Consider the following 21,539-nt stretch of genomic DNA (forward strand, 5'->3'; position numbering starts at 1 on the left):
CTAACACTACCATTCTTAGTATTCCCACAAGTTACCAGATCACTAAATCACTGTTAACTATAAATTTCCATCTCTGAATCTACATTAATTACCTTACCTGATGTGTTGTTTAAGATGGCAAGATTTTTTATAGGCACGATGACAGTAAAAACACTTGTATGGTCTATCTGCTTCATTTACAAAATTATTATTAAAATAACTTTGAAAAAGCTGGTTTCTTGGAATGGGCTGGATAAGACCTACAAACCAAAAGAAAATCAGGAATAATTCACTGTCAATTCTACTAAGAAATGTCAAAAGGCATCTGCTTTACCCAGAAGATACAGATCCTGAGGAGCTAGACTCCAATGTTGCGGCTAATTGCTATTTTAATTGTGTTAGGAACTTGCTATTTAAAGAACACCTATCAGGAAACACTTATAGAGTTAACATAAGGTAGATATTCTTTTCGACATAAGGAACATTTATATTGTCACAATTACTTCTCCTTGTTCTTGAGCCAATTTTTCATGGATATCTACATTTAACTTTCTATATGAGCATCTGTTGGCATACAATTTATACCACTACATCAACATTTAGGTTAATCCGTTTTTAAGTCCCGTATTTGTTCAGTACGAAGACTGTATCCTAGGTACTATAACAAATTCAAGACAGAAATGATTCCAACGAGATCTTTTGTTCTAAGAAAGTCAGGGTTTTCATAGAAATTTTATTAAAAGAAAATCTGTACACAGCAAAATTACAACCTTAAATATTTCAGGCTTTGCATACTTTCAGTGAGACAAGCATGCCCTCAGGCTGCCCGTGTAATAAGTATGTCTTGATCAAGCAACTGAATTATTTATGAAATTCAGGACATATACCTGAACCCTCTGAGTCACTGCATGTTCACCTGGAACAACAAGAGGAGGACGTACACCGTCAGTTCTACCCGGGCTGCTGCTCTCTCGCAGACAACGCAGCCAGCAGCCAAGACTCTGGACTGGCCACACCCCCTGCGCCTCAGCTGTGCCGCTCAGTGCCCCGCGATGATCACCGACAGGCTCCTAACACACTGCTGTCCAGACTGCCCCTAGCAGAGCGGGTTACAGCTCAATCCTGTCCCCTGAAACCCGCCTGTCCCTCCTGACTCTCCTAGTTGTACGTGAGGAACCCCATCCGCCTAGTCAAGCGGGGGCCGGGGATTTCAGACTCTTGGAGCCGCTCGTTAAGTTTGCCATTTGCCAGTCCTGGAGATCCCACTTCTCCAGTGTTCTTAAACTTGTTTCCTCGCTTCCATTTCCACTGCTATTTCTATTTCGCTTCGCACACATGTGAGACGTAACTGAACGGACCCGCGCTTCCCGATGCTGCATGAGAGCTCAGTTACTTTTCAAAGAGAATTCAGAACCTCCCTTGTGGGATTTTTCTGGCGGTCCAGTGGTTAAGACTCTGCCCTCCCAAGGCAGGGGGCACAGGTTCGATCCAGGTTGGGGAGCTAAGATCCCACATGCTGTGTGACACGGCCAAAAATAAAAAAATTTTTTTAAATAACAGAACCTCCCTTGTGATTGATGTGTGTACAGTCCACAGGGCACACACTCGAAGAGCTGCCAAACCCTCTCCCACTTCACAAGGGTTCAGGACTGGGGAGCTGCGTGGGGGCCACGCAAAGCCCTGCCCTCCGGGCGGCTCCAGCATCGCTCTCCCCTCCACGGCATCGCCCTGCTTTTTCCCAACAACTCCTCTCTCGCGCTCAAGAAGAGAAAACTTCAGTCCTTCAGTCCACCCCACCACCTTCCCCAGGACACACGCGCTAAGTCTGCTGCAGACAGGCTGACACGCCTGGCGCTCGGAGGCAAGATGGCCGTACAAGGGCCGATTTCCAGATGCACGTTCACCCTTCCGCGTGGCTCTGTGTCAGACACGCACCTAGACCAGCCTCCTGAATGTTCTGCTCTGCCTTCTCGTGTCACCAGCATGAGGATGCCCCTGGCACAGCGCGCCAGGACCCGAACGGCAATGTGCTCCACCACCTCCCGTGGTCTGCCACCGAGAACGGGGCCACCGCGACCAGCCAGCTCGGCCTCCTGGCACCGGTCCCCACCTCTGTCCACACCCACCGCCAGCTCTACCCAGGCGGCTTCATGCTGCGACTCTTAAGGAGCCTCGCTTTCCCACCTCCACACGCTGACTCATTTCTGTCCCAGCCCTTGTCACCGCTGGCTCTCTTTTCTCTTTCCCCACTCCCTGGGCTATAGCTTCTGGGGCCTGGGGCCTGCCCCGTGGGCACGGATGTAGCCTAGGCCAAAGAGCACTGGCCAAGTAGGACACGTAGATACGATCGAATCTATTAATGATCCTGTTCTCAGTGTTTACAAAATCAGAGAGAGAAAGGAAGGAAAGAAGCGCACACAAATTCCAACCGAGATCCTTGATTCACGGTCTGACGGTCAACCTCTATTGGACATCTACTTTCAGGGAATCATGTTAGATTCTATGAAGAGAACAGAAAACTCAGGTGAGTATTTTCCAAACTGGCAGCCAAAAAGGGTGGCTCCTCTTGTCACTGCGAAGCTTGTGAAACTGTGAACCTCAAATGCTCTGCAAGGAAGGTCCGTCCACAGGCGACACATAATAGCAACTGTGAGGCACAGTTCCCCGGTATCTTATGCAAACAGGTTCAGTAACTATTAGCATAAAGTACCACTTAATTAAAAATGTAAGCTCCAAGTAATATCTGATAAGCCATTTTCTTGTTCATTGCTGAACTTAACGGAATGAGTGATTTCTAAGAAAAACACCAATAAAAAAATTTAAAACTCTCCTCCCACAATTAAAATGAACTGTACAAATATATAAACGTGAGAAATTAATTTTATAGACTTCATCAGAAAAGATATACATTAAAAAGCAACACAGGAAAATGAAATAATTTTAAGCAATTAGTTTTATATAAATTGTATAAATTCGTGAAAGCAGGTAAAGTAAATGAAACTCACGAGGTAATTTTTAAAAAGTAAAAAGCCCTCCTATAGTTGTCTTGTACCTGTTTCATAGGGAAAAAAATAAGATATTCAGAAATAAGGAAACAAAGTATTGCTTTTGCCATTTCCCACATCAAAAAAAAAAAAAAAAAAAGTCGTACTGCAGGCAGGGCTGTGCAGGGGTTCACTGCCTCCCAGTCAGACCTGAGGTCAGTTAGTAAAGTGGGGTTCCAGGTGAGTGCCGCCCTAGCCTGCAGTGCAGACACAAAGCTCGTCAGACGGCAGAGCCAGGCTGCACCCCTAAGGCTCCAGGCTGCACGCAATTCAGCACCTTCAGAGAGCTGGCCACCCGTCTGAAGTGGCAGGCTCTGACTTCCAGCCTGCACTGAAGCAGCCTGACGCCAGAATCTACAGGGAGACTTCAGACTGGCTGTCCGCGCCAGGCCCTGAAGCTGTGAGCCCTGTAAGGCCCACAGACGTCCCTCCTCTCCAAGTCACCCCCATTCTGGTGCAGGGTCCCCCCTCCAGCCCCACTGTTCTCCCAGCTCTTTCTCCTGTGGCTTCTGGAACCTACATTCCACAGCAAACAAGTTCTCCATCATAGACAGGTCCCAGAAACAGAATGTTCAGTTACTCCTTTCTTTTCCGAAACAGCAGGTCTGTGGTCGAGCGGCCTGCCTGGAAGCTCTGACTCCTAAGGCCCACTCTGAGCCTGAGGAGCTCTAGCCCCTGTCCCGGCCCGTCTCTGTCTCCCAGTCTGTCTTTGCTTCCCCCACAGTCCCACCTGCCCTCCACGAACCGAATCCCTTTTTCCAATCCCTTGCCAATATGCTCTTGTGCAAGTCCTCTGGCCCTTTCTCAAATGATTCACAAGATCATAAAAATAAAAACAAAAGAACGTGCCCAGTAACACCCCTCAGAGACAACCATAATGAACGGTTTAGCATCCACTCTAACAGAAGAGTTTGTAATGCGAAAACCTAAGTGGGCTCGAGGATACACACTGTTCTGGAACTACCTGTTCATACTTCATACACATACTTAACTCTCCAAGTCATTACATATGACATCATCCCCAGCACCCTTTGGATACTGGCAAGGAATTCCACTGTACCAGTGTACCCAGTTCCCTTAATGCACTTCTGGTGGACGCTCTGCCTGTTTCTAACTGTACACTACTGCAGGGCTGCAATAAACAATCTAGTATATACAACTGTTACCTTAGTGTCCCCCCGCTAGACACAGAATTACAGTCTCTAGGCAGCATCCAGGCACATTTATCTTTAAGCAGAACCCCAGATGATTCTGAGATCTTTGGGGGTGAGGGTAGGGGTCCCACCTTGAGCTCCTCAGAAAGTGAAATAACACGCTTCATTTTTCCGATGCTTTATTTTTCATGCCTAATAATTCTACAAAGTTCTGTTAAAAAGCTAGCCTAATGATAAGGTCTTAATCTTTGGAAAAAAAAATCAAAGGTGAATTAAACATACATAAAACTCCTAAGGTCTTGGCTACATTATGTCATTTCTACTAGACCATCAGTCCCTTTATATATATATATATTTTGTTTTTAAATTTTATTTTAAGGAAACTACTAATCTTAAATAAAGGCATGGATAAATTTCAGCTAACATGCCTCAAAAACAAACTAGAAATGTCATTAAAACTTTTTAAAATTCCTTTTATACTAACAGAAGAAAAAGCGTTATCTTGTTATGGAGCTTGGGGGAAAATGCAACTTAGTCTTACAAGAGCTACCATAAACCACAAAAGAACACAATGATGATAAACGTTTGTAACACATATTATATATCACACATAACATATAAAATAAATCTGGTATACTAACTAGGTTCGACAAATATGTGAAAGAAAAAGCAAGGTAAATGCACTAATATCAATATGATTAAAACATGAATATAAACTTGGAAGATCAATCCTTACAGCACTGAGGTTTAAAATAATAGATAACCAGGGACTTCCCTGGTGGTGCAGTGGTCAAGGCTCTGTGCTCCCAACACAGTGGGCCCGGGCTTCGATCCCTGGTCAGGGAACTAGATCCTGCATGCCGCAACTAAGAGATTGCATGCCGCAACTAAGGAGCTGGCGAGCTGCAACTAAGGAGCCCATGAGCCACAGCTAAGGAGCCCGCCTGCTGCAACTAAGACCCGGTGCGACCTAATAAGTAAGTAAATAATTAACTAATTAATTAATTAATTAAAAACAAAACAAAAGCCCACTTTTAATTTAAAATAAATAAATTTTAAAAATAATAGATAACCAAAGCCTGGCTCACTTCGAAGAAAATATTTTTCAAACATCTATGCTCCGCAAAAATGGTGGGAGCATATACACCACTACACACACTCACACATACGCACAGTCATATACAGAAAACACAGTGATTTCTTTAAAAAAAAAATAGATATGTCATATACACGTGTGATTTGAAAATCCAGAAGCAGCTACCGATCAAAATATTACGATCACCCTGACCCCAATACTTCCCCAGTCTGCACACTGTTCTATTTAAACTTAGCTCTTGAACGTAGAAGAGAAAGCATTTAGAATACCGTACACCGCACGTCTAGTGAAAACAGCCCCAAGTGCAATGAACTACGCCGTGTCTGTGTTCAGTAAAGACCAGTGGTGCTCAATGCCAAGATCCAGTGGCCATCTGGGCCCCTGGCGGCTCCTCCACACTCCTGCGTTGGGGGCGCAAGGCTGACGGGTGTGGGGGGAAGTGAGCTTTACTGACCACACCCTGATCCAGAAGTCTGAAGACCCAGGTTCTAGTTCTACCATGAGCTCTAGTTGTAGAACCTAAAAGCAATGTTAAAACCTCTCTAGGGCCCACTTTTTACATCTGTAAAAATGAAGAGTGAGGAATGTAGGCAAGTTTGGGAAAGACTATTTTTAAGTTCCCACACAGCTCTGGAAGTTTTTAGAATTACACAACTATATGGGACTATTCCATCCAACAATGCTCCCTTAATATGCAGAGATTAAGTTACTTGCTGCAGTATTTTTTGATGCATTCTAATACTTTCCTAAGTGACAGTAATTAGCGTAAAAGGTATCGAGCTTCAAGTAACTAGACCGGACTGGAACATCTCATCTCCCAGTTAAGTCAAATGATTGTAACTAATCTATGCTAAACCCTCTCTGGCATGTTTTTATCAAGATCTGTCCCCCCAAAACATAATTACAGTCACATTTTTTCTACATGACCTCCAAGGAGCTCAGATTCTGAGAGAAGAGACAGACACAAATACAAATAACGACAAAGTGTAAAATAGATATTTAAATATTTTACATTTTACAATGTGAAGCCAGCTCTATGAATCACTTCCCCCATGTGTCCCACTCAACCTAGAACAAAGGAGAATTCTGCTTCCAGTAATTCAGTCTAAGATACAGGTGTCTGTGAAGCTAAAAGCACAATGCGCTCCATTTTAACCTCGGAAAAAGTCTGGAGAATCAGGGCTCCAGTTCAACTCAACTAAGGCTTTGTAAACTTAACGGCAAGAAACCCACAGGTGTGTGAGCTGAGTCATGGCAACCTGAATAAACTGGTAATTTGAGGGTTACCCTCAAGCATGAAGGATAATTCTAGGGCTGCTAAGGAAGTTTTTAGTCTGTCCTAACTTTTAGAAGTTTTTTTGCATATTTCAAGAATAACACAAATCCCTGAGCGCCTAGAGACTACAGTGAAGATTAGATACACATTAGGTGACACTGGCCTGTTGCTCTGTTTCGTGAGCTGCCACAACTGCACAGGGACATCGGTGTTCTAGCCCACACGGCAGTTCCGATCGGTGTCTATACCCTCAACAATTAAACATCCTGAGAAGTACAGTTCCTAGGAAGCTTAGTAGAAATCATATGTAAAATCATTGCAGGCTAGTATTTGGGGAGTATGATCTTAAACTTGTTGTATTTTGGGGGTTTTCCATTTCTTCTAGAGTCAACTCTGATAAGCATATTATTCTAGAAAAAAATCCATTTCATCTAAATTTTCAAGTGTATTAGCAAAAAGTTGTAGAGTATCTGTAAACAATTTTTATCTCATCTGTATCTGTGCTTACAGCTTGACTCTCATTCCTAATATTTCAGATATTTTCTCGGTCTTTAGTTTACTAGAGACGTGTCAAGCTATCTATTCTACTGTTAACTTTTTAAAAATTGTAAAATTATGTTCACTAGAATTTTGTCTTCTATCTTAAATTATTATACTTATTAATTACTTTTTGCTACTTGCTTTTTTATTTTTCTACTTTTTTGAGTTACATATTTCATTTATTTTCGTTCTTATTTTTTATTAAGAAATACTTCTTAAAAGCTGTTATCAGTCTTTTCTGATAATAGCTTTGGTCCATCCAACTGTTTATAAAAACGTTCCCATTTCTAGGATGTAATTGCAGTTTTGAGTCTTACTTTCCCATATAATGAAACTTTAGATAGCTACTTTCTATTAATTTATGTCTTCATTGAACTGTAATCAAAGACTGTATCCTTCACAGTACCTATTTTTGAAAATCTGAAATTTCTCTATACCCTAGAATGTGATCAACTTCTATTTCATGCATATTTAAAAGAGTGTGTACTTTGGAGTACAAGGCTTTAAAGCCATTCAATCACCCTTTTTATAGGTGTGCTTCAAACCCTCCTCAGTCTCTCTGTGTTTACACCAATCTAACTGAGGGTCTCTCACTATGGTTCAGAATTTGAATATTTCTCCTTTCTTCTGTTTTTGGTTTATATATTTTGAAGCTATGCTCCTAGATACATAAAAGCTCATGACTATTGATCACCTTATTAGTGGACTATAGCTGACGTTAGTCTACAGTATCTCTCTTTTTACCATTTAAGCTTTATTTATATTAAATTACGTTTTGTTTGATATTAATTTTGTTCAAAGACTAGATTATCTCTCCTAAGACGATGAACTACAGGAGTCCGAACTGCATAAAAATGTAAATTCTTGCACAGAACTTAATGAGTTTCCTTTAATCTTGTTTTAGGACCTACAAAAATCATTTTTCTGAAGATTCTCATAAACAGCGTTTTCTTTTTAGTTAGCTAACAAAATCATAATTTACCTTGATCATAACAACACCAAGCCTAAAAAGAACTTAAAAGCTGGCAGATTTACCTTTTAATCCAAAGGTTAAAGCAGCCCAGATAATGATCTGTCACACAGCATGCAGGGCTTCTAAGATGTAAATGACACAGCATACTGTGTGCCCCGCTCAGGACACCCGTCCACCCCACAGGTCCACTGAGGTACAATCTTCCTTGGTGAGGACTCACATATGAACATCTTCACTTACACAGCACTTCCCTCTTACCGAGAACATAATCTGAGCAGCAGCTGAGCCAGAACTAGGATCTTAATTTAATTGTGAATCTTGCTGGCCCATAAAGCAAAACAATGCTTAACAACAACTCCACTGGCACCACACATACAACTAACTATCTAACTACGCAGACCATAATGTTCATACACCCTTTGCAAAGTACCAAAGGGGGACAATCTTACCTACGTCTGTTATGAGGATCGGCTCCTGCAAAGGAATATCGGGGACTGGAACGTTCGCCTTGCCAACACGAACCTTTGCAGGCTTACGCTGGTGCCTCATCTTTCTTAGCTCCGTGTGTTTAAAGTGAGAAGCAATGTGAGTCTTCCTGTGGCCTGAGGTTCGAAATTTCTTGTCACAGTGAGGACAAGCAAAAGGTCTGACTCCTGATAAAAATAAAATAGATTGCAGAATTATTCCAAAGAAATACATCTCAGTTAACGCCAACATAAAATTCTAGTATTTTAATACTGATCTGAATTCTCAATTTGTTGTTTCATGCCATATGTTTATAATTTCACAGACATTATAAATTAACAGTTATTTTCCCTTGTTTGCATACAGTGCACGTTACAGATGTTAAGCCATGTAATAAAAGCACTTTAAGTTAAAAAAAAAAAAAAAAAAGAGCATTTACCATTTTCAGGAGAACGCCTAAAATTGTAAAATGGATGTTCAACTAGTAGTCCTTAAGACACTAACGTAAGGCTGCTCTCCTCTCTCAAATCATTCTGTCTGTAACTGGAATAACGACGGGGCCCCAGGCTTGCTGCTATACAGGCAGCAAGGGATTCTATACACTTGTGTTTGAATAGCACTCAGCAGTGCCCAGCATTTGGTAAACGAGCAGAAAATGGCAGTTTTTGATTGTAAATAATAATATCACTGCTGCTGCTGCTGACAGTAATAACATCCTCTTAACAATCCTCTGCTATGACTTCCCTTTTCTGAAGGAAACTCCCTTTTCTTACGATTTTATTGGCAAATGAAAATGCAGATCCCAGAGGAAGGCATATATCACACCAGTCTCATCTCAGCTTTTTCCAACACTCACCCCTATGCTCAGCTCAGCCCAGGAGCCTCAAAGGGTTAGCAGAAGTTACTGCTAATGGGTACAGGGTTTCTTTTGGGGGTGATAAAAATGTTCGAAAATTAGATAGTGGCATGGGTTGCACAATTCTGAATTGCACACTTTAAAAGAATGAATTTTATGATTTGTGAATTATATCTCAATAAAACTGCTATGAACAGAACTGGAGCCTGAATATGAAAGTTCTTGTGCCTTAATACTGATGACAAAATATCTGAAAGGCAGAGTGAGTATTGACATTAAGGTCTCAGCACAGACACCTCCAGCCAGAAGCGTGCCAGCTAAAACCCAGAGGCCCCACGGGGGCGAGGCGGCCTCCTCCTCGGGAAGGCCCTCCCGGGCTGCATCTGAACCCCGTCCCCCACAGCGGTCTCCCCTCCTCACTCCCTGCACTCCTGCCCTCACTCGTAAGTGGCACAGCTTAATGCTCCCTCCTCAGGCCACGGGCTCCGTGAGGACCAAGGTCGCGTGGACTTTGCTCGGCAGCGTGTGCCGCGTGCCCAGCCCGCAGGAGGTCACTGTCACGCTCATTAAAATAAAGAGCCACGAGTGCTCCACGCGCTCGGCCGCCGCCGCAGACCCCGCTGTGAACCACCTGCGGCGGGAGGGCCCCCGTACCTGTGTGCAGGCGAATGTGCACCTTGAGGCTTCCCGAGGTGGAGAAGCTCTTCATGCAGCACTGGCACTTGAACGCCTTGATGCCCGTGTGCGTCTTGACGTGCGCCGTCAGCGTGCTCTTCACGGCGAAGGCCCGGAAGCACTGCGGGCACTTGAAGGGCTTCTCGTGGGTGTGGATGCGGATGTGGCGCACCAGGTCGCTAGGCTTGCGGAACTCCTTGGTGCAGTAGGGACACACGTGCCATCGCACACCGTTCTCCTCGCGGACCGACCCTGGGGGAAGGTTACAACAAGAACGGTCCGGCTTGGCCTCGAAACCACATTACAGCGATTATTCGTGTCCTCCTAGGCTTAGACTTAGATAGCACACCATACCCATGAAAAGCTACAGACCTTTCGCCACAGCAGAGGACACATGATCAACAGTGGAAAAGGCTGAAATTTCCATAATAACTGAAATGACTGATGACTATGATGGAATCTTGCAGAAAATCCTAACGGTCCCATATGAACACAAATCATAGCCTAAGAGAGATAAGAACGCTAAGTAGATGGGTACTATGATATAAATCAAGAATCAGCAGGGCAGACTTAGTCTGCCATAAGCTTAAGTAACAGGAGGGGTGATCAAATGACTCCAAAACTAACTCAAAGAACATGAAACGAAGGAATGAAGTTACACTAAGCATTGTCTGAGCTGATCTGTTATCACTAATAAAAAAATGCAAATAAAAATAATGAGGAAATGGTAAATTCTTATGCTATAGAAAGGAACGCATAGTTAAAACAAAGAAACAGCATATTTGATTCATGAATGAGTTCATGATTTATGGTCAAATACAGAAGATTCTTTTGCAATGCTAAACATTGCGTTTGGCCAAAAAGTGCCTTTGGTATTTAAGTAAAAATACAAGATGCATTTCTCATTTTTACCAAGAACTTTATTGAATGTATTCACCCTTCTGCCACTTTTCAGGCAGCTTCATAAGTCTACCTTCCCAAAACTTTTTATCTTTTTGAGCAAAGAACTGTTGCAGCTGCCTTTTACAATCTTCCAGGGAATTGAAAATTCTTCCATTAAGAGAATTTTGTAAAGACCAAAATAAATGGAAACCTGAAGGTGCAATGTCTGGCGAATATGGCGGATGAGTCAGAACTTCCCAGCCAAGCTGTGACAGTTTTTGCCTGGTCATCAAAGGAACATGCGGTCTTGCGTTATCCGGATGGAAGACTACGCGTTCTCTGTTGACTAGTTCTGGATGCTTTTCGTCGAGTGCTGCTTTCAGTTGGTCTAAATGGGAGCAGCACTTGTTGGAAGTGTTTGGTTTTCCGGAAGGAGCTCATAATAGAGGCCTCCCTTCCAGTCCCACCATATACACAACGTCACTTTCCTTGGATGAAGACCGGCCTTCGGTGTGGTTGGTGGTGGTTCATTTCGCTTGCCCTGCGACTTCTTCCGTTCCACATTATCGTACAGTATCCACTTGTCATCGCCCGTCACAATTTGTTTTAAAAACGGAACGTTTTCTCCTCATTAGGTTTAAGTAGAGAATCGTGGAAATACGGTCAAGGTTTATTTCGCTTAACTCACGTAGAACCCAAACATCAAATCGATTAACATAGCCAAGCTGGTGCAAATGATTTTCAGCGCTTGATTTGGATATCTGGAGTATGTCGGCTACCTCCCGCGTGGTATAACGTTGACTGCTCTCAATTAATGTCTCGATTTGATCACTACCAACTTCAAGTGGTCTACCCGACCGTGGAGCATCGTCCAGCGAGAAATCTCAGCACGAAACTTCACAGACCACTTTTGACACGTTCAATCAGTCGCAGCACCTTCTCCATACACTGAACGAATCTTTTTTTTGCATTTCGGTTGCGTTTTTACCTTTCTTGAAATAATAAAGCATAATATGCTGAAAACGTTGCTTTTTTTTCTTTCTTCTCTTCGATATTAAAATGGCTACACAAAACTTCACCAGTTTTGGTTAAGTTTTTTTTTTTTTTTTTTTTGCAGTACGCAGGCCTCTCACTGCTGTGGCCCCTCCCGTTGCGGATCATAGGCTCCGGACGCGCAGGCCCAGCGGCCACGGCTCACGGGCCCAGCCGCTCTGCGGCACGCGGGATCCTCCCAGACCGGGGCACGAACCCACGTCCCCTGCATCGGCAGGCGGACTCTCAACCACTGCGCCACCGGGGAAGCCCAGTTAAGTCATTTTTTAAATGCACACTGATAGGACAGCCATCACATACAATCTAACAAAATTGTTTCGAATGAAGTTAAAGACAACTAAGTGCTACTAGAGCCATCATATGGAAAAAACCAAACGAACCTTTTGGCCAACCCCATACTTTTATTCAACCTTGATCCAGGTTTGAAGCTACTCCTCTCAGAAGAAAAATCGCAAGTGGAATTTATGGAAATATAATTAGTAGAATAATACCTAAACTGGCAAATTTCTAATTTGGCAGAATCAGCTTTTTAAACTTCAATTAGATGTATTTGCCAGAAATTAAACAGACACCTACAATAAGGTAAGGAATCCACTTGAAATCAAAGAGATTTGGGCCATGCTGATGAAATTCATCAGAAAATTTTCACTCTATTTAACTGTGTCTTTACAGACATAGTTTTATTAGGGAAAAGAAAAGCTCTTGCTTCCTTCTCTTTGTTATCAGTAAATACAAGGAATTTTCCTTATGTGCCAGTGAATCTGTAAGGAGAGAAAATGTATTTTCCTGAATATAACACTCCTTATGGGACTAATTAACATAGAGAAAGAGGTTAGGTAAAAGAATGAAAAGTAATATTTTTCTAAAAACAAGAACAAAGAGAGGAACATACACACACCATGGCAGGTGGGGGGAAAAGAGTAGAAAACAAAGGAAATGGTTTTTAAAGTGAGAGAAAAATATTTATTTTAGGTGATATTGCTTATACTAAGAAAGTCTAAAACTTAAGATTGCTTAAAACTAATAGGTACAAATTAATTTAGAAGAAGTGCAGTAATTACCTAAAGGTCTTATCATGACAAATCAGAAAAACAATGTACCAAAAAACAAGACAGAACTGTAATATCTGTCAGCTAAAATGTGGAAATAATCTCCCCAAATCAGGTTTCTTTTCCAAACAAAAATGAAAATATGTCTTTAATTACATAAGATGACATAAAACTGTCACCAGGTTCTAATTATTTCTGGGAATGAACTGGAAGAGAGATACAAACTGGCAGCTGAAGCTGAAGCTTCAAACCTGAAGCTGCCTCCAAATCTGGCCTGTATATGTTTTGTTTGGCCCAGGCAGTGTTAGAAAAAGAAAACTGAATCCAGATTTCTGACCCTTTGACAAACGGAATGATCTGGAAAACCAGTTCTGCATTCCCATGTGGCAATCTTTCCTGGTGCTGGGCAATAGCTTTTCTCTTCAAACACATTAATAAATTTTGAAAGAAAAAACATGCATAATCATCTTCAAGACGAAAAGGCATTTACTAAAATTCAACGTCTAGTTTTAAGTTTTAAAAAACTGCCTAAAAACAGGAGGAGGTGAATAAAACATATCAACATTTGACTTGACAGGAAAGTACTAAAAGCAATCCTATATTAAGGTGAGGAAAGAGTCCACTATCACACTGCCATTAATTTATCATGTTTGAGAGATACTAGCCAATGTAACTAGATAAGATAAACAAATGCACAGTAATAACTATAAAGGAAAAGGTAAAATCATTGTTTACAAATGATATGATTATACACCTAAAAAACTAAAACTCAGAAAGAGGCCCACATTTTAATATGTGAAAATCAACATCCTTCATACCTACCAACAAAATCCAGAAGATTTAAAAATACTACTAAAATAAGGAAAAAAAAAAAAAAGATCTGAGTAAATGGAAATGCATACCCTATTCTTTTGTGTTAAATTATTCTTTTTATTGAATGAAAGATTCTTTAAGTTCTATAGTGCTTTACAGTTTTCAAAAGTTTCACACACATGATTTCATATAATCCCCTATTAACCCTATTCTTTGGTATAAAGACAAAAATTTATAAAGGCATCAATTCTCTCTGATTAAATCACTTATATACAAATACCAATAGGAATTCTTTTAGAACTAGTTTTGGAAGTTTAGCAGTCGCTTTTAAAGTACACAAGAAAAAATCAATATGTGAAAACAGTAAAAAAAAATACACATTAAAGAAAAGTTTAGTGAGAGAGGACTAGGTATCCTAGTTATAAAACACACGATAAAGCTAAAACCATTTGGTATCACAACACATGAATAAAAAAAGACAGATTATTGGAATAAAGTCCAGAAAAGAACCATACAGGTTTGAGAGTGTAATATATGATAAAGGCAGCATTGCTTTCCAGCAGGGAAAATGCGAGTTATTCAATAAATGGTGTCTAGGCAGCTGGGTGCCCATCTGGGAACAAAAAATAAAACTGAGTCAAAGATTTGGTTTAAAATATGAGAGTAAACAGATAGTAACTGGACATATCATGGTGACCATTTTGTGATGATGTATAAAAAAACGAAAGTATAAGTGTTAGATAAAAGAGACACTTTTTCCATAATGTCAGTGTTGAATTCTAAGTATTACATGAGTCCAAAAGTCATAAACACTGACAAATTTGGCTACATAAAAACATTTCTCCCCCTTCTGCTATATAAAGAGAAAATACCTCTCCCTTTTAACTCTAAAGCCAAACAAATTAGAAAAGAATACGTGCCACAGATACAGCTCACAAAATACTACTAGGTAAAGAGAAAACGAATGCAGCAGAACATTTAGCACTTGGAGGATCTAGATGAAGGCAAAAGGCAATTCTCTGTATTTACTATTCCTGCAGTATTTCTGGTAAGCCTGCAATTATTTCAAAATCAGTACTTTAAAACAATCTTTACAGAACTTACCCTCTGAAAGCTCTGACACTTCCAGAAATGTACCCTACAGATATACACATATCCACGACAGCATTATTGGTACTGGCAAATACCTAAATATTATTTACCCATAAAAGGGAATACTATTCATGTATCTTGTAAAACAAGCTATCAGGTGGGAAAAAGTGAACCACAAAATAATACATATAGTATGCATTACATCCTGCTAAAAAACAATAATATATAATACATAATAATATGCCTAAGCTTGTTTAAAAGACACAGAAGACCCCAGTGACGGCAGCTGCCTGAGGGAGGGGCGCATGGAGGACCAAGATGAGCAGGGAGGGGACTTTCCACTTTCCACTGTACCCCATCGTGTACCTTTTGAATTGTAGGGCCTGAGCAAGTTTCACCTGCTTTTAAAATAACTTAAAAACGCACGTATTCATTACGTACTTGGTATATGTCAGGCGCTATTCAGTTCTTTTCCATTTATTCTATCCCTTTTATCTACCCCTGTTACAGATGAGGAAGCTGACATTTTAAAGGTTAACTGAATTTATTAAAGTTTCATAATGATTTATACATCTCAAGTTTTATGATAAATATAAAGGCATTTCTTAAACTTTTAACTGATACACAAAATACCTCCAAAAGTAACAAAGCAAATTCTACTAAAAATATTCACTCTCACAAAACTGAATAAATCAAATAGTGATAGCTATAGATGGCAGAGTCCAACTTGGAAATGTAATTAAGGTTAATTTTAAGCTGTTAAGAAAATGTTACGACTTACGAGACAAGCATAGTTTGCTCAGGGTCTTCTTAGGGTATCAGATGGTATCAACTACCCCTGAAGAGGTATGTTCAGAAACAATCATTACATTAAACGTATACTGGTCCCTATAAAGTTTTAATCAAGAGGAATATCTTTATATAGAAACATGTCCCCATAATAATTTTCTCATCACAATATCAGAGAGATGGTTAAAACAAAAAAAGCTGGCTCCAACCTGTAGTAAGGATCACACTTAAATCTAAAATTTACTAGAACTACATAAACTTGCTAAGTGCTCTAAGTACTTCATTTATTCAAGTATTTCAAAAATTAATTTGCATAATCTTTACAAACTCGATGATCACAACACTCCACATTAAAATGATGTACAATAAGGTCAACTGCAGTTCCATTTTGAAATCTCCATCTAATAATGCTCAGTGCAAAAGAGAAAGCTGTTTCTAACACCTAAAGACATGGGATGGCCCAGGATGAAGTGTCCCTTCCTCGTTACCTTCAGGAAGCCAGGTCTGGCCTTTCACCTGAAGACATGCATGTTGCCTGCAGCCACATCAGAGCATGTTCATAGGCTCAGCATGATGACTAGCAGTTAACTCATACAAAACGTTTCGCAAGGACTATGGGTTTCCATCAGTTTATCAGGGGCACATAAAGGAGACGTTCAAGAATGCACAGCTAAACGTGTAACCTACAAGGCTATCATATAGCTATTAAAAATATGTGGCAATGGCCCTTTATTTCCTTCTTGTCTCTCTAAATCCCAGGAAAACCCAGACAATAAACTGCTTAGATTCCATCATCCTATTTTTCACTTGGGGAGGAGGGGCCAGATCAAAAGAAAAAGGAGAGTAGGGCCACAATGTTTTGTGGGTTGAGAAACGAGGGATCTCACAATCGCACGTTAACAATGAGAAAATACATTCTCAGGAAGAAGTGTTAACAGAGATGACAGGGTTATTACTCCATGCTCTCCAGAAAGAAAGCACTTGCTCCCAAGACACCTGGGAGGGGCAGAGTAGTTATATTCCCTGAGAAAATTTTCTCAAAGGAGCGCTCTTCCCAAAAGGCAGCAATCTATTTTCTTCCAGAAAGATACAGTAATGCCTGCTCCCGTGCAATGAGCCATTCTGAGCACCGTGGGGTGTTCGGAAATGAAGGGAATGTATTCTAGCTGTCCACAAGTGACATGAGGGACCGCGGGGGTCCTAAACATTCTAGTCTGCAGGACCGAGAGGAGGGAGACCTGTGCTCCTGCGGGGAGGCGGCATGATCTGGCCTCAAATGACCACCCAAGTCTGCAGAGAACAGGAGAGGAGGGTGAGAAAGAAGACATTCATGACGCAGAAAAGCCTGGGGAAACCCGTGCCATTCGGAAGACTTGAGAATGTTGAGAGAACAGCAGGAATCCAAGTTTACCATAACAGAAGCTTGCATCCAGGTGACCCGGGAGGGAAGACAGAAATGCACGCTGGGGTAGGCTGCGGAGGGCTTGTGGGCCGAGAAACGGAGCAGGTGCCGGAGCAGGCGTGGCAGGAAAGGGCCGAGGGTTTCGAGCAGAGGGGCTTTAGAAGCATCAGGCGACGGCACTGGGGGACAAAGGGGCAGAGACTGGCGGGAAGGGCTGGAGGGAAGGAGGGGCCTGACAGCTGCGGGATGAGTCAGGAGGGGCCCTAATCGCAGGGACTTCGGTAAGTTTACCGAAGTTTACAATAAACAAATGCTATTAGGTAGACGCTATCAGAGCCGGCAACAAACATACCACCTTCAGAAGGAAAAAGGAGGGCGTGTTTCTTAAAAAGCAGCAAGAGGCCACCCAAAGTGTCTAAACCTTAAAGCATACTAAAATTACCAGGTAGAAACGGCGATTTCTTCTTTATAATCTTTTTTTCTTTTTTATCCAACTTCTCTGGGCTCTCCTGTTCTTCTTCTCGCTCTGCGGCCGTAGGGTCAGCTGGCTCCCTTGAAACGCTGGGGGCGTCTGGAGTCTGGCCCTGAGCGGCCGTGGCCTTGGCGTGGCTGGGGTCGCTGGGAAGCGCTGCAACTGGAATTGAAGACAGCCCACTGTTTTCTAAGGCTTGCTGAGACAGAACAGAACTAGGAGGTTAGGAGGCACGATGCCCACACCTGCCCGCCAAAGTCAATTACAAAGACGCCACCAAGCTTGACCTACGGAACTCCGACTCCACCCCGCTGGGCGTTGAGGGCTACATGGACAAGCAGTCATCTCTGAGCAAAACGCCCAGCCCTCGGAGGCTGAAACATCCCTCCTGATATCTGACATCTCACCTCCACCCAAACTCTTGTGTGGCAAGCATTTACAGTTCTCAATTCAAGGGCACTGAAATTAATTCACTTGCCTTTTAGGAATTTGCTCTCAGACAACTCTAGCTGCCTATAACACATTTAGGAATCACTGGTTGAAACTGCAGCAGGGTCACCCTCACAACATCAGCTGCCATGACAACCTGAGATTCTTCTCACCCCGCCAACGTGTCACCACAAAGCTAGAGGGGAGAGGTTAGTGTTCACGTCAGCAAGTAAACAGCGGGCGAGGAGAGAGCAGGCTGTCTCTGCTGGGGGTGAAGGCGCTGACTGTGGAGCCGGGCTGGGAAGAGGACCCAGAAGGGCACTCTGCCCTCCGCGCGCTCCAGCGCCACACGGCCAGGGGCGCTCACACACTGTCAAGACGGGCAGTGCCGTCTCCAAGGAGCGCGGCGGGAAAGGATGAAACATTCCTTACCCTCCGTCAACAAGGATAGATACAAGGAAGTTCTGAAAAGCCTCTACTTTTCAAGAAAATTCACTTACAGAGAAACAATTATAGAGTTTTAAACTTTTTATTTATCGAGTAATAAATCATTCCAAATACTGCACTGTCCATGAGTAAGCAGACAAGCATATTTTGTTTCAATATAATTTTTTCAATTATGACACATTTTTAATGAAGACCCCTCTCCTTTGACCAGACCTGAGTATTTCATTTTCAGTGATGATACCCAGTCCCTGACAGACACAGACAGGAGCAGCTAAGTGTGCCTCACCTGCAGGATGTCCTGGCTGACCCCCACCGTGATGCTCAGCTGCTGGCCAGCCTGAGGCGGCTGGCTGGGCCCCGCAGGCCCCGGCTCTGACAGCTCCAGCAGCTGCTGGATGACATCGGCCACCGCCTGGGAACTCTGCTGGCTCGGAGCAGACGTGACCTGGGCTTCCGCCTGCTGAAGAGGTAAAGTCTGAAACAGCGCGGCCTGAAACACAGCAACGTTTCGTTAAAATAGAAACAATCACGTTAGCTTGTACACCAACTGTTTTTAAAAAAGGAAAAGACAGGTATATCTCTCTTATGAGCATTAAAATCCCAAACTCAGCATCCCAAACATGAATTTATTTTTTCAGCATCTTCGTTGGAGTACGGTCGCTTTACGACGGCGTGTTAGCGTCCGCTGTACGACAGGGTGAGTCAGCCGTACGTACCCAAACATAAATTTTAAATAAAATGCCTCACGGATTTTTAAGTTAGACACAAAACTGGCCCTTAAACAATATATTCAATGAATTTTTTCTACTGCAAGTCAAGTCTTGTAAGTGGTGGTAGAGACTCTTACTCGTAGATGGCGCATGAAGCACACAGACCGCGTGTCTCCCTCTTAGGCCATTAAGGTGGAGGCGTAAAAGGGTTACAAAACACAGAAAATAAGCAAGAAAGCACTGCGGTTTAAAATTTTTTTTTAATTCCTGAAAAATAGGGGCACTGGAGGAATAAGTGCTCTGTAAAGCTACAGCCAAGAACATGTGAAGAGAGAGCTGATCTGATTCCTCAGAAACCCAGGAGTGTGAAACGCATACACAGAAGAGGGTAGGGGCAGAGAACTGTCCTGTGCGATGCCGTAATGGTGGATAACAGGGCCTTAGACACCGGCCCAAACCGACGGAACATGCTCTCCCGAGAGTGAACCCTAACATAAACTGTGGGCTTTAGTTAATAATAATACACCAGCACTCATCCTCCAACTGTAACAAACGCACCACACCAATGCAAGGTGTAGTGACGGGCTAATAACTTCTGTGAGTTGCTGGAGAGGAGTCTACGTACTTTCCGCTCACTTTGGTACTATTAACCTAAAACTGCTCCAAAAAATAAAGTCTATTAATTAAAATACTTAACACCGACAACGAATCCCCTGTCTTCCTCCATAGAACAGATGGCAATTCGGCACTTACCTTCAGGCAAAAAAATGGGGGATTGCCTCTAAAAGAGATAAAAATGAAAAAACCATCTGGGGAGAGCTAGGGCACCTTTTGTGGCCCTTAGCTCCCTAGATTAAACAAAAAATCTTCTACACTCTGCCACCAGGGACCTCAATTTTAAGAGCTGATTCCCTGGCCAATTATAAGTAACACTGGAGTTCAACCAGCTCTGTTCACACATAAAAAGTTCAGAGGCAGGTTTCCTGATGCCCCCTTCTTAAATACAGGCAACCAAGAACTATAAGACATCTGAAAGGAGGAGGAGTGGGGAGAGATGCACAAGACAGACAATTCAATGACTAGAAGCGAACTTTTAAAAGAAAATGCTGATTAGATTTCAAAGGAAAGTACATCAAACCAGAAAAGAGTATCTTGAAAAAGAAACAATCAGATCACAAGGAAAGATCTCAGAAATTAAAAACCTTGCTAGCTTAAAAAAATTCAAGGAATTATAAGATAAAGTTGAAAAAACCCTCCAAAGTAAAGCAAAAAGGTGAAGATTTAGAAAATGGGAGAGGCAAAATAAGAGACAGTGTTCAGCAGGCTGAACCCTGATCCCTAGACAGTCCTGAAAAACAGTACGTATAACCTGACACAGCGCTCTTACACACGCAGATGAGGGTAAAAGGTGGCGTGGATCACAGGTTTCCAAACCCCTATAACTACATTTTCAGTTTTTTACTGAGACTACAAATTTTAAAAATGACTTGCATTATCATTCCAGGTAATTCACTACATCTACATACTTGATTTGCATACTGCCAAAGGAACTGAATATTTGCTTGATTTAGACCTTGAAAATTTTACTTAAAAAATACTCAGTCCAAAATAGAATTTAAGACATAATTATTAGACTCTAATTATTCTCCAGTTTTAGAACTTCTTTACAACATCCTCCCTGAACAAGAGTAAGTTGGGGAACCATCCTAAGCTGCAAATATTGTGAGAAAAGAAAAGAAAAAGTAAACGCTAAATGTGAACCTCATGCTTGGGAACTAAATACAAACTAGGCCTATTTTCTAGTTTGGTAGGAGGCAGCTGCTGACTTTACACAGATTATCGGCTGACGGCACTCATGAGCTACTTCAACACTCCCGAGACTTGTACGTACGTCCAAAGTCTCAGCTGTTGGTTAGGACACCAAACTCTATGCTTAGATGCTGCCATTTATGATCAATTGGGAGGGCAGTAGAAGTAGCAGATCAAGGCTGAGCTATGAAAGTCTACAAAAAAAAGGAGTAAAAGGGGGTGTGTTTGGGGGGTCTGTACAATTTTAAATACATGTACTGAAAAATACAATTGAGTCTCCCGAAAGTCCAAGGTCTCAGGAAAAAGTATCACTGTCACATTAGACCTGGAGAAATATTACTTTAAGGAGAGAAGTGATTCTTAAAATATAACATAGGGTAAAGAATATTCAATAATAATCATCAATAACACTGACCGTAGGAATTACAATTTCATAAATTCATGATTACATGATTACATGTTGTCTTATTTCTAACGGGTTCAGATGACTGTCCATAAATCAGAGTCACGTAATATTATTATAAAGTTTTTAAA

General features: G+C 41.9%; 1 protein-coding gene across 17 annotated transcripts in view; it reads right to left on the reverse strand.

Moving 5' to 3' along the window:
• Positions 1-21,539, reverse strand: part of ZNF236 (zinc finger protein 236) — a 132,082-nt gene that overhangs the window by 77,628 nt on the left and 32,915 nt on the right. For 16 of the 17 annotated variants that reach the window (XR_010836922.1, XR_010836920.1, XR_010836921.1 and 13 more), the window contains exons 8-12: positions 18,773-18,976; positions 17,581-17,809; positions 10,038-10,310; positions 8,512-8,715; positions 98-239 (exon numbers count right to left, since the gene is read on the reverse strand). Coding sequence is in view for 11 of the 17 variants with exons in the window: in XM_059039731.2 (XP_058895714.1) it covers positions 98-239; positions 8,512-8,715; positions 10,038-10,310; positions 17,581-17,809; positions 18,773-18,976 (1,052 nt within the window). In the remaining 6 variants the exon portion in view is untranslated. The remainder of the gene's footprint in view (positions 1-97; positions 240-8,511; positions 8,716-10,037; positions 10,311-17,580; positions 17,810-18,772; positions 18,977-21,539) is intronic. The other variant, XM_067015269.1, reaches the window with a different exon arrangement.

This window comes from Kogia breviceps, chromosome 15 (assembly GCF_026419965.1).
Source record: "Kogia breviceps isolate mKogBre1 chromosome 15, mKogBre1 haplotype 1, whole genome shotgun sequence".
Lineage (NCBI taxonomy): Eukaryota > Metazoa > Chordata > Mammalia > Artiodactyla > Physeteridae > Kogia > Kogia breviceps.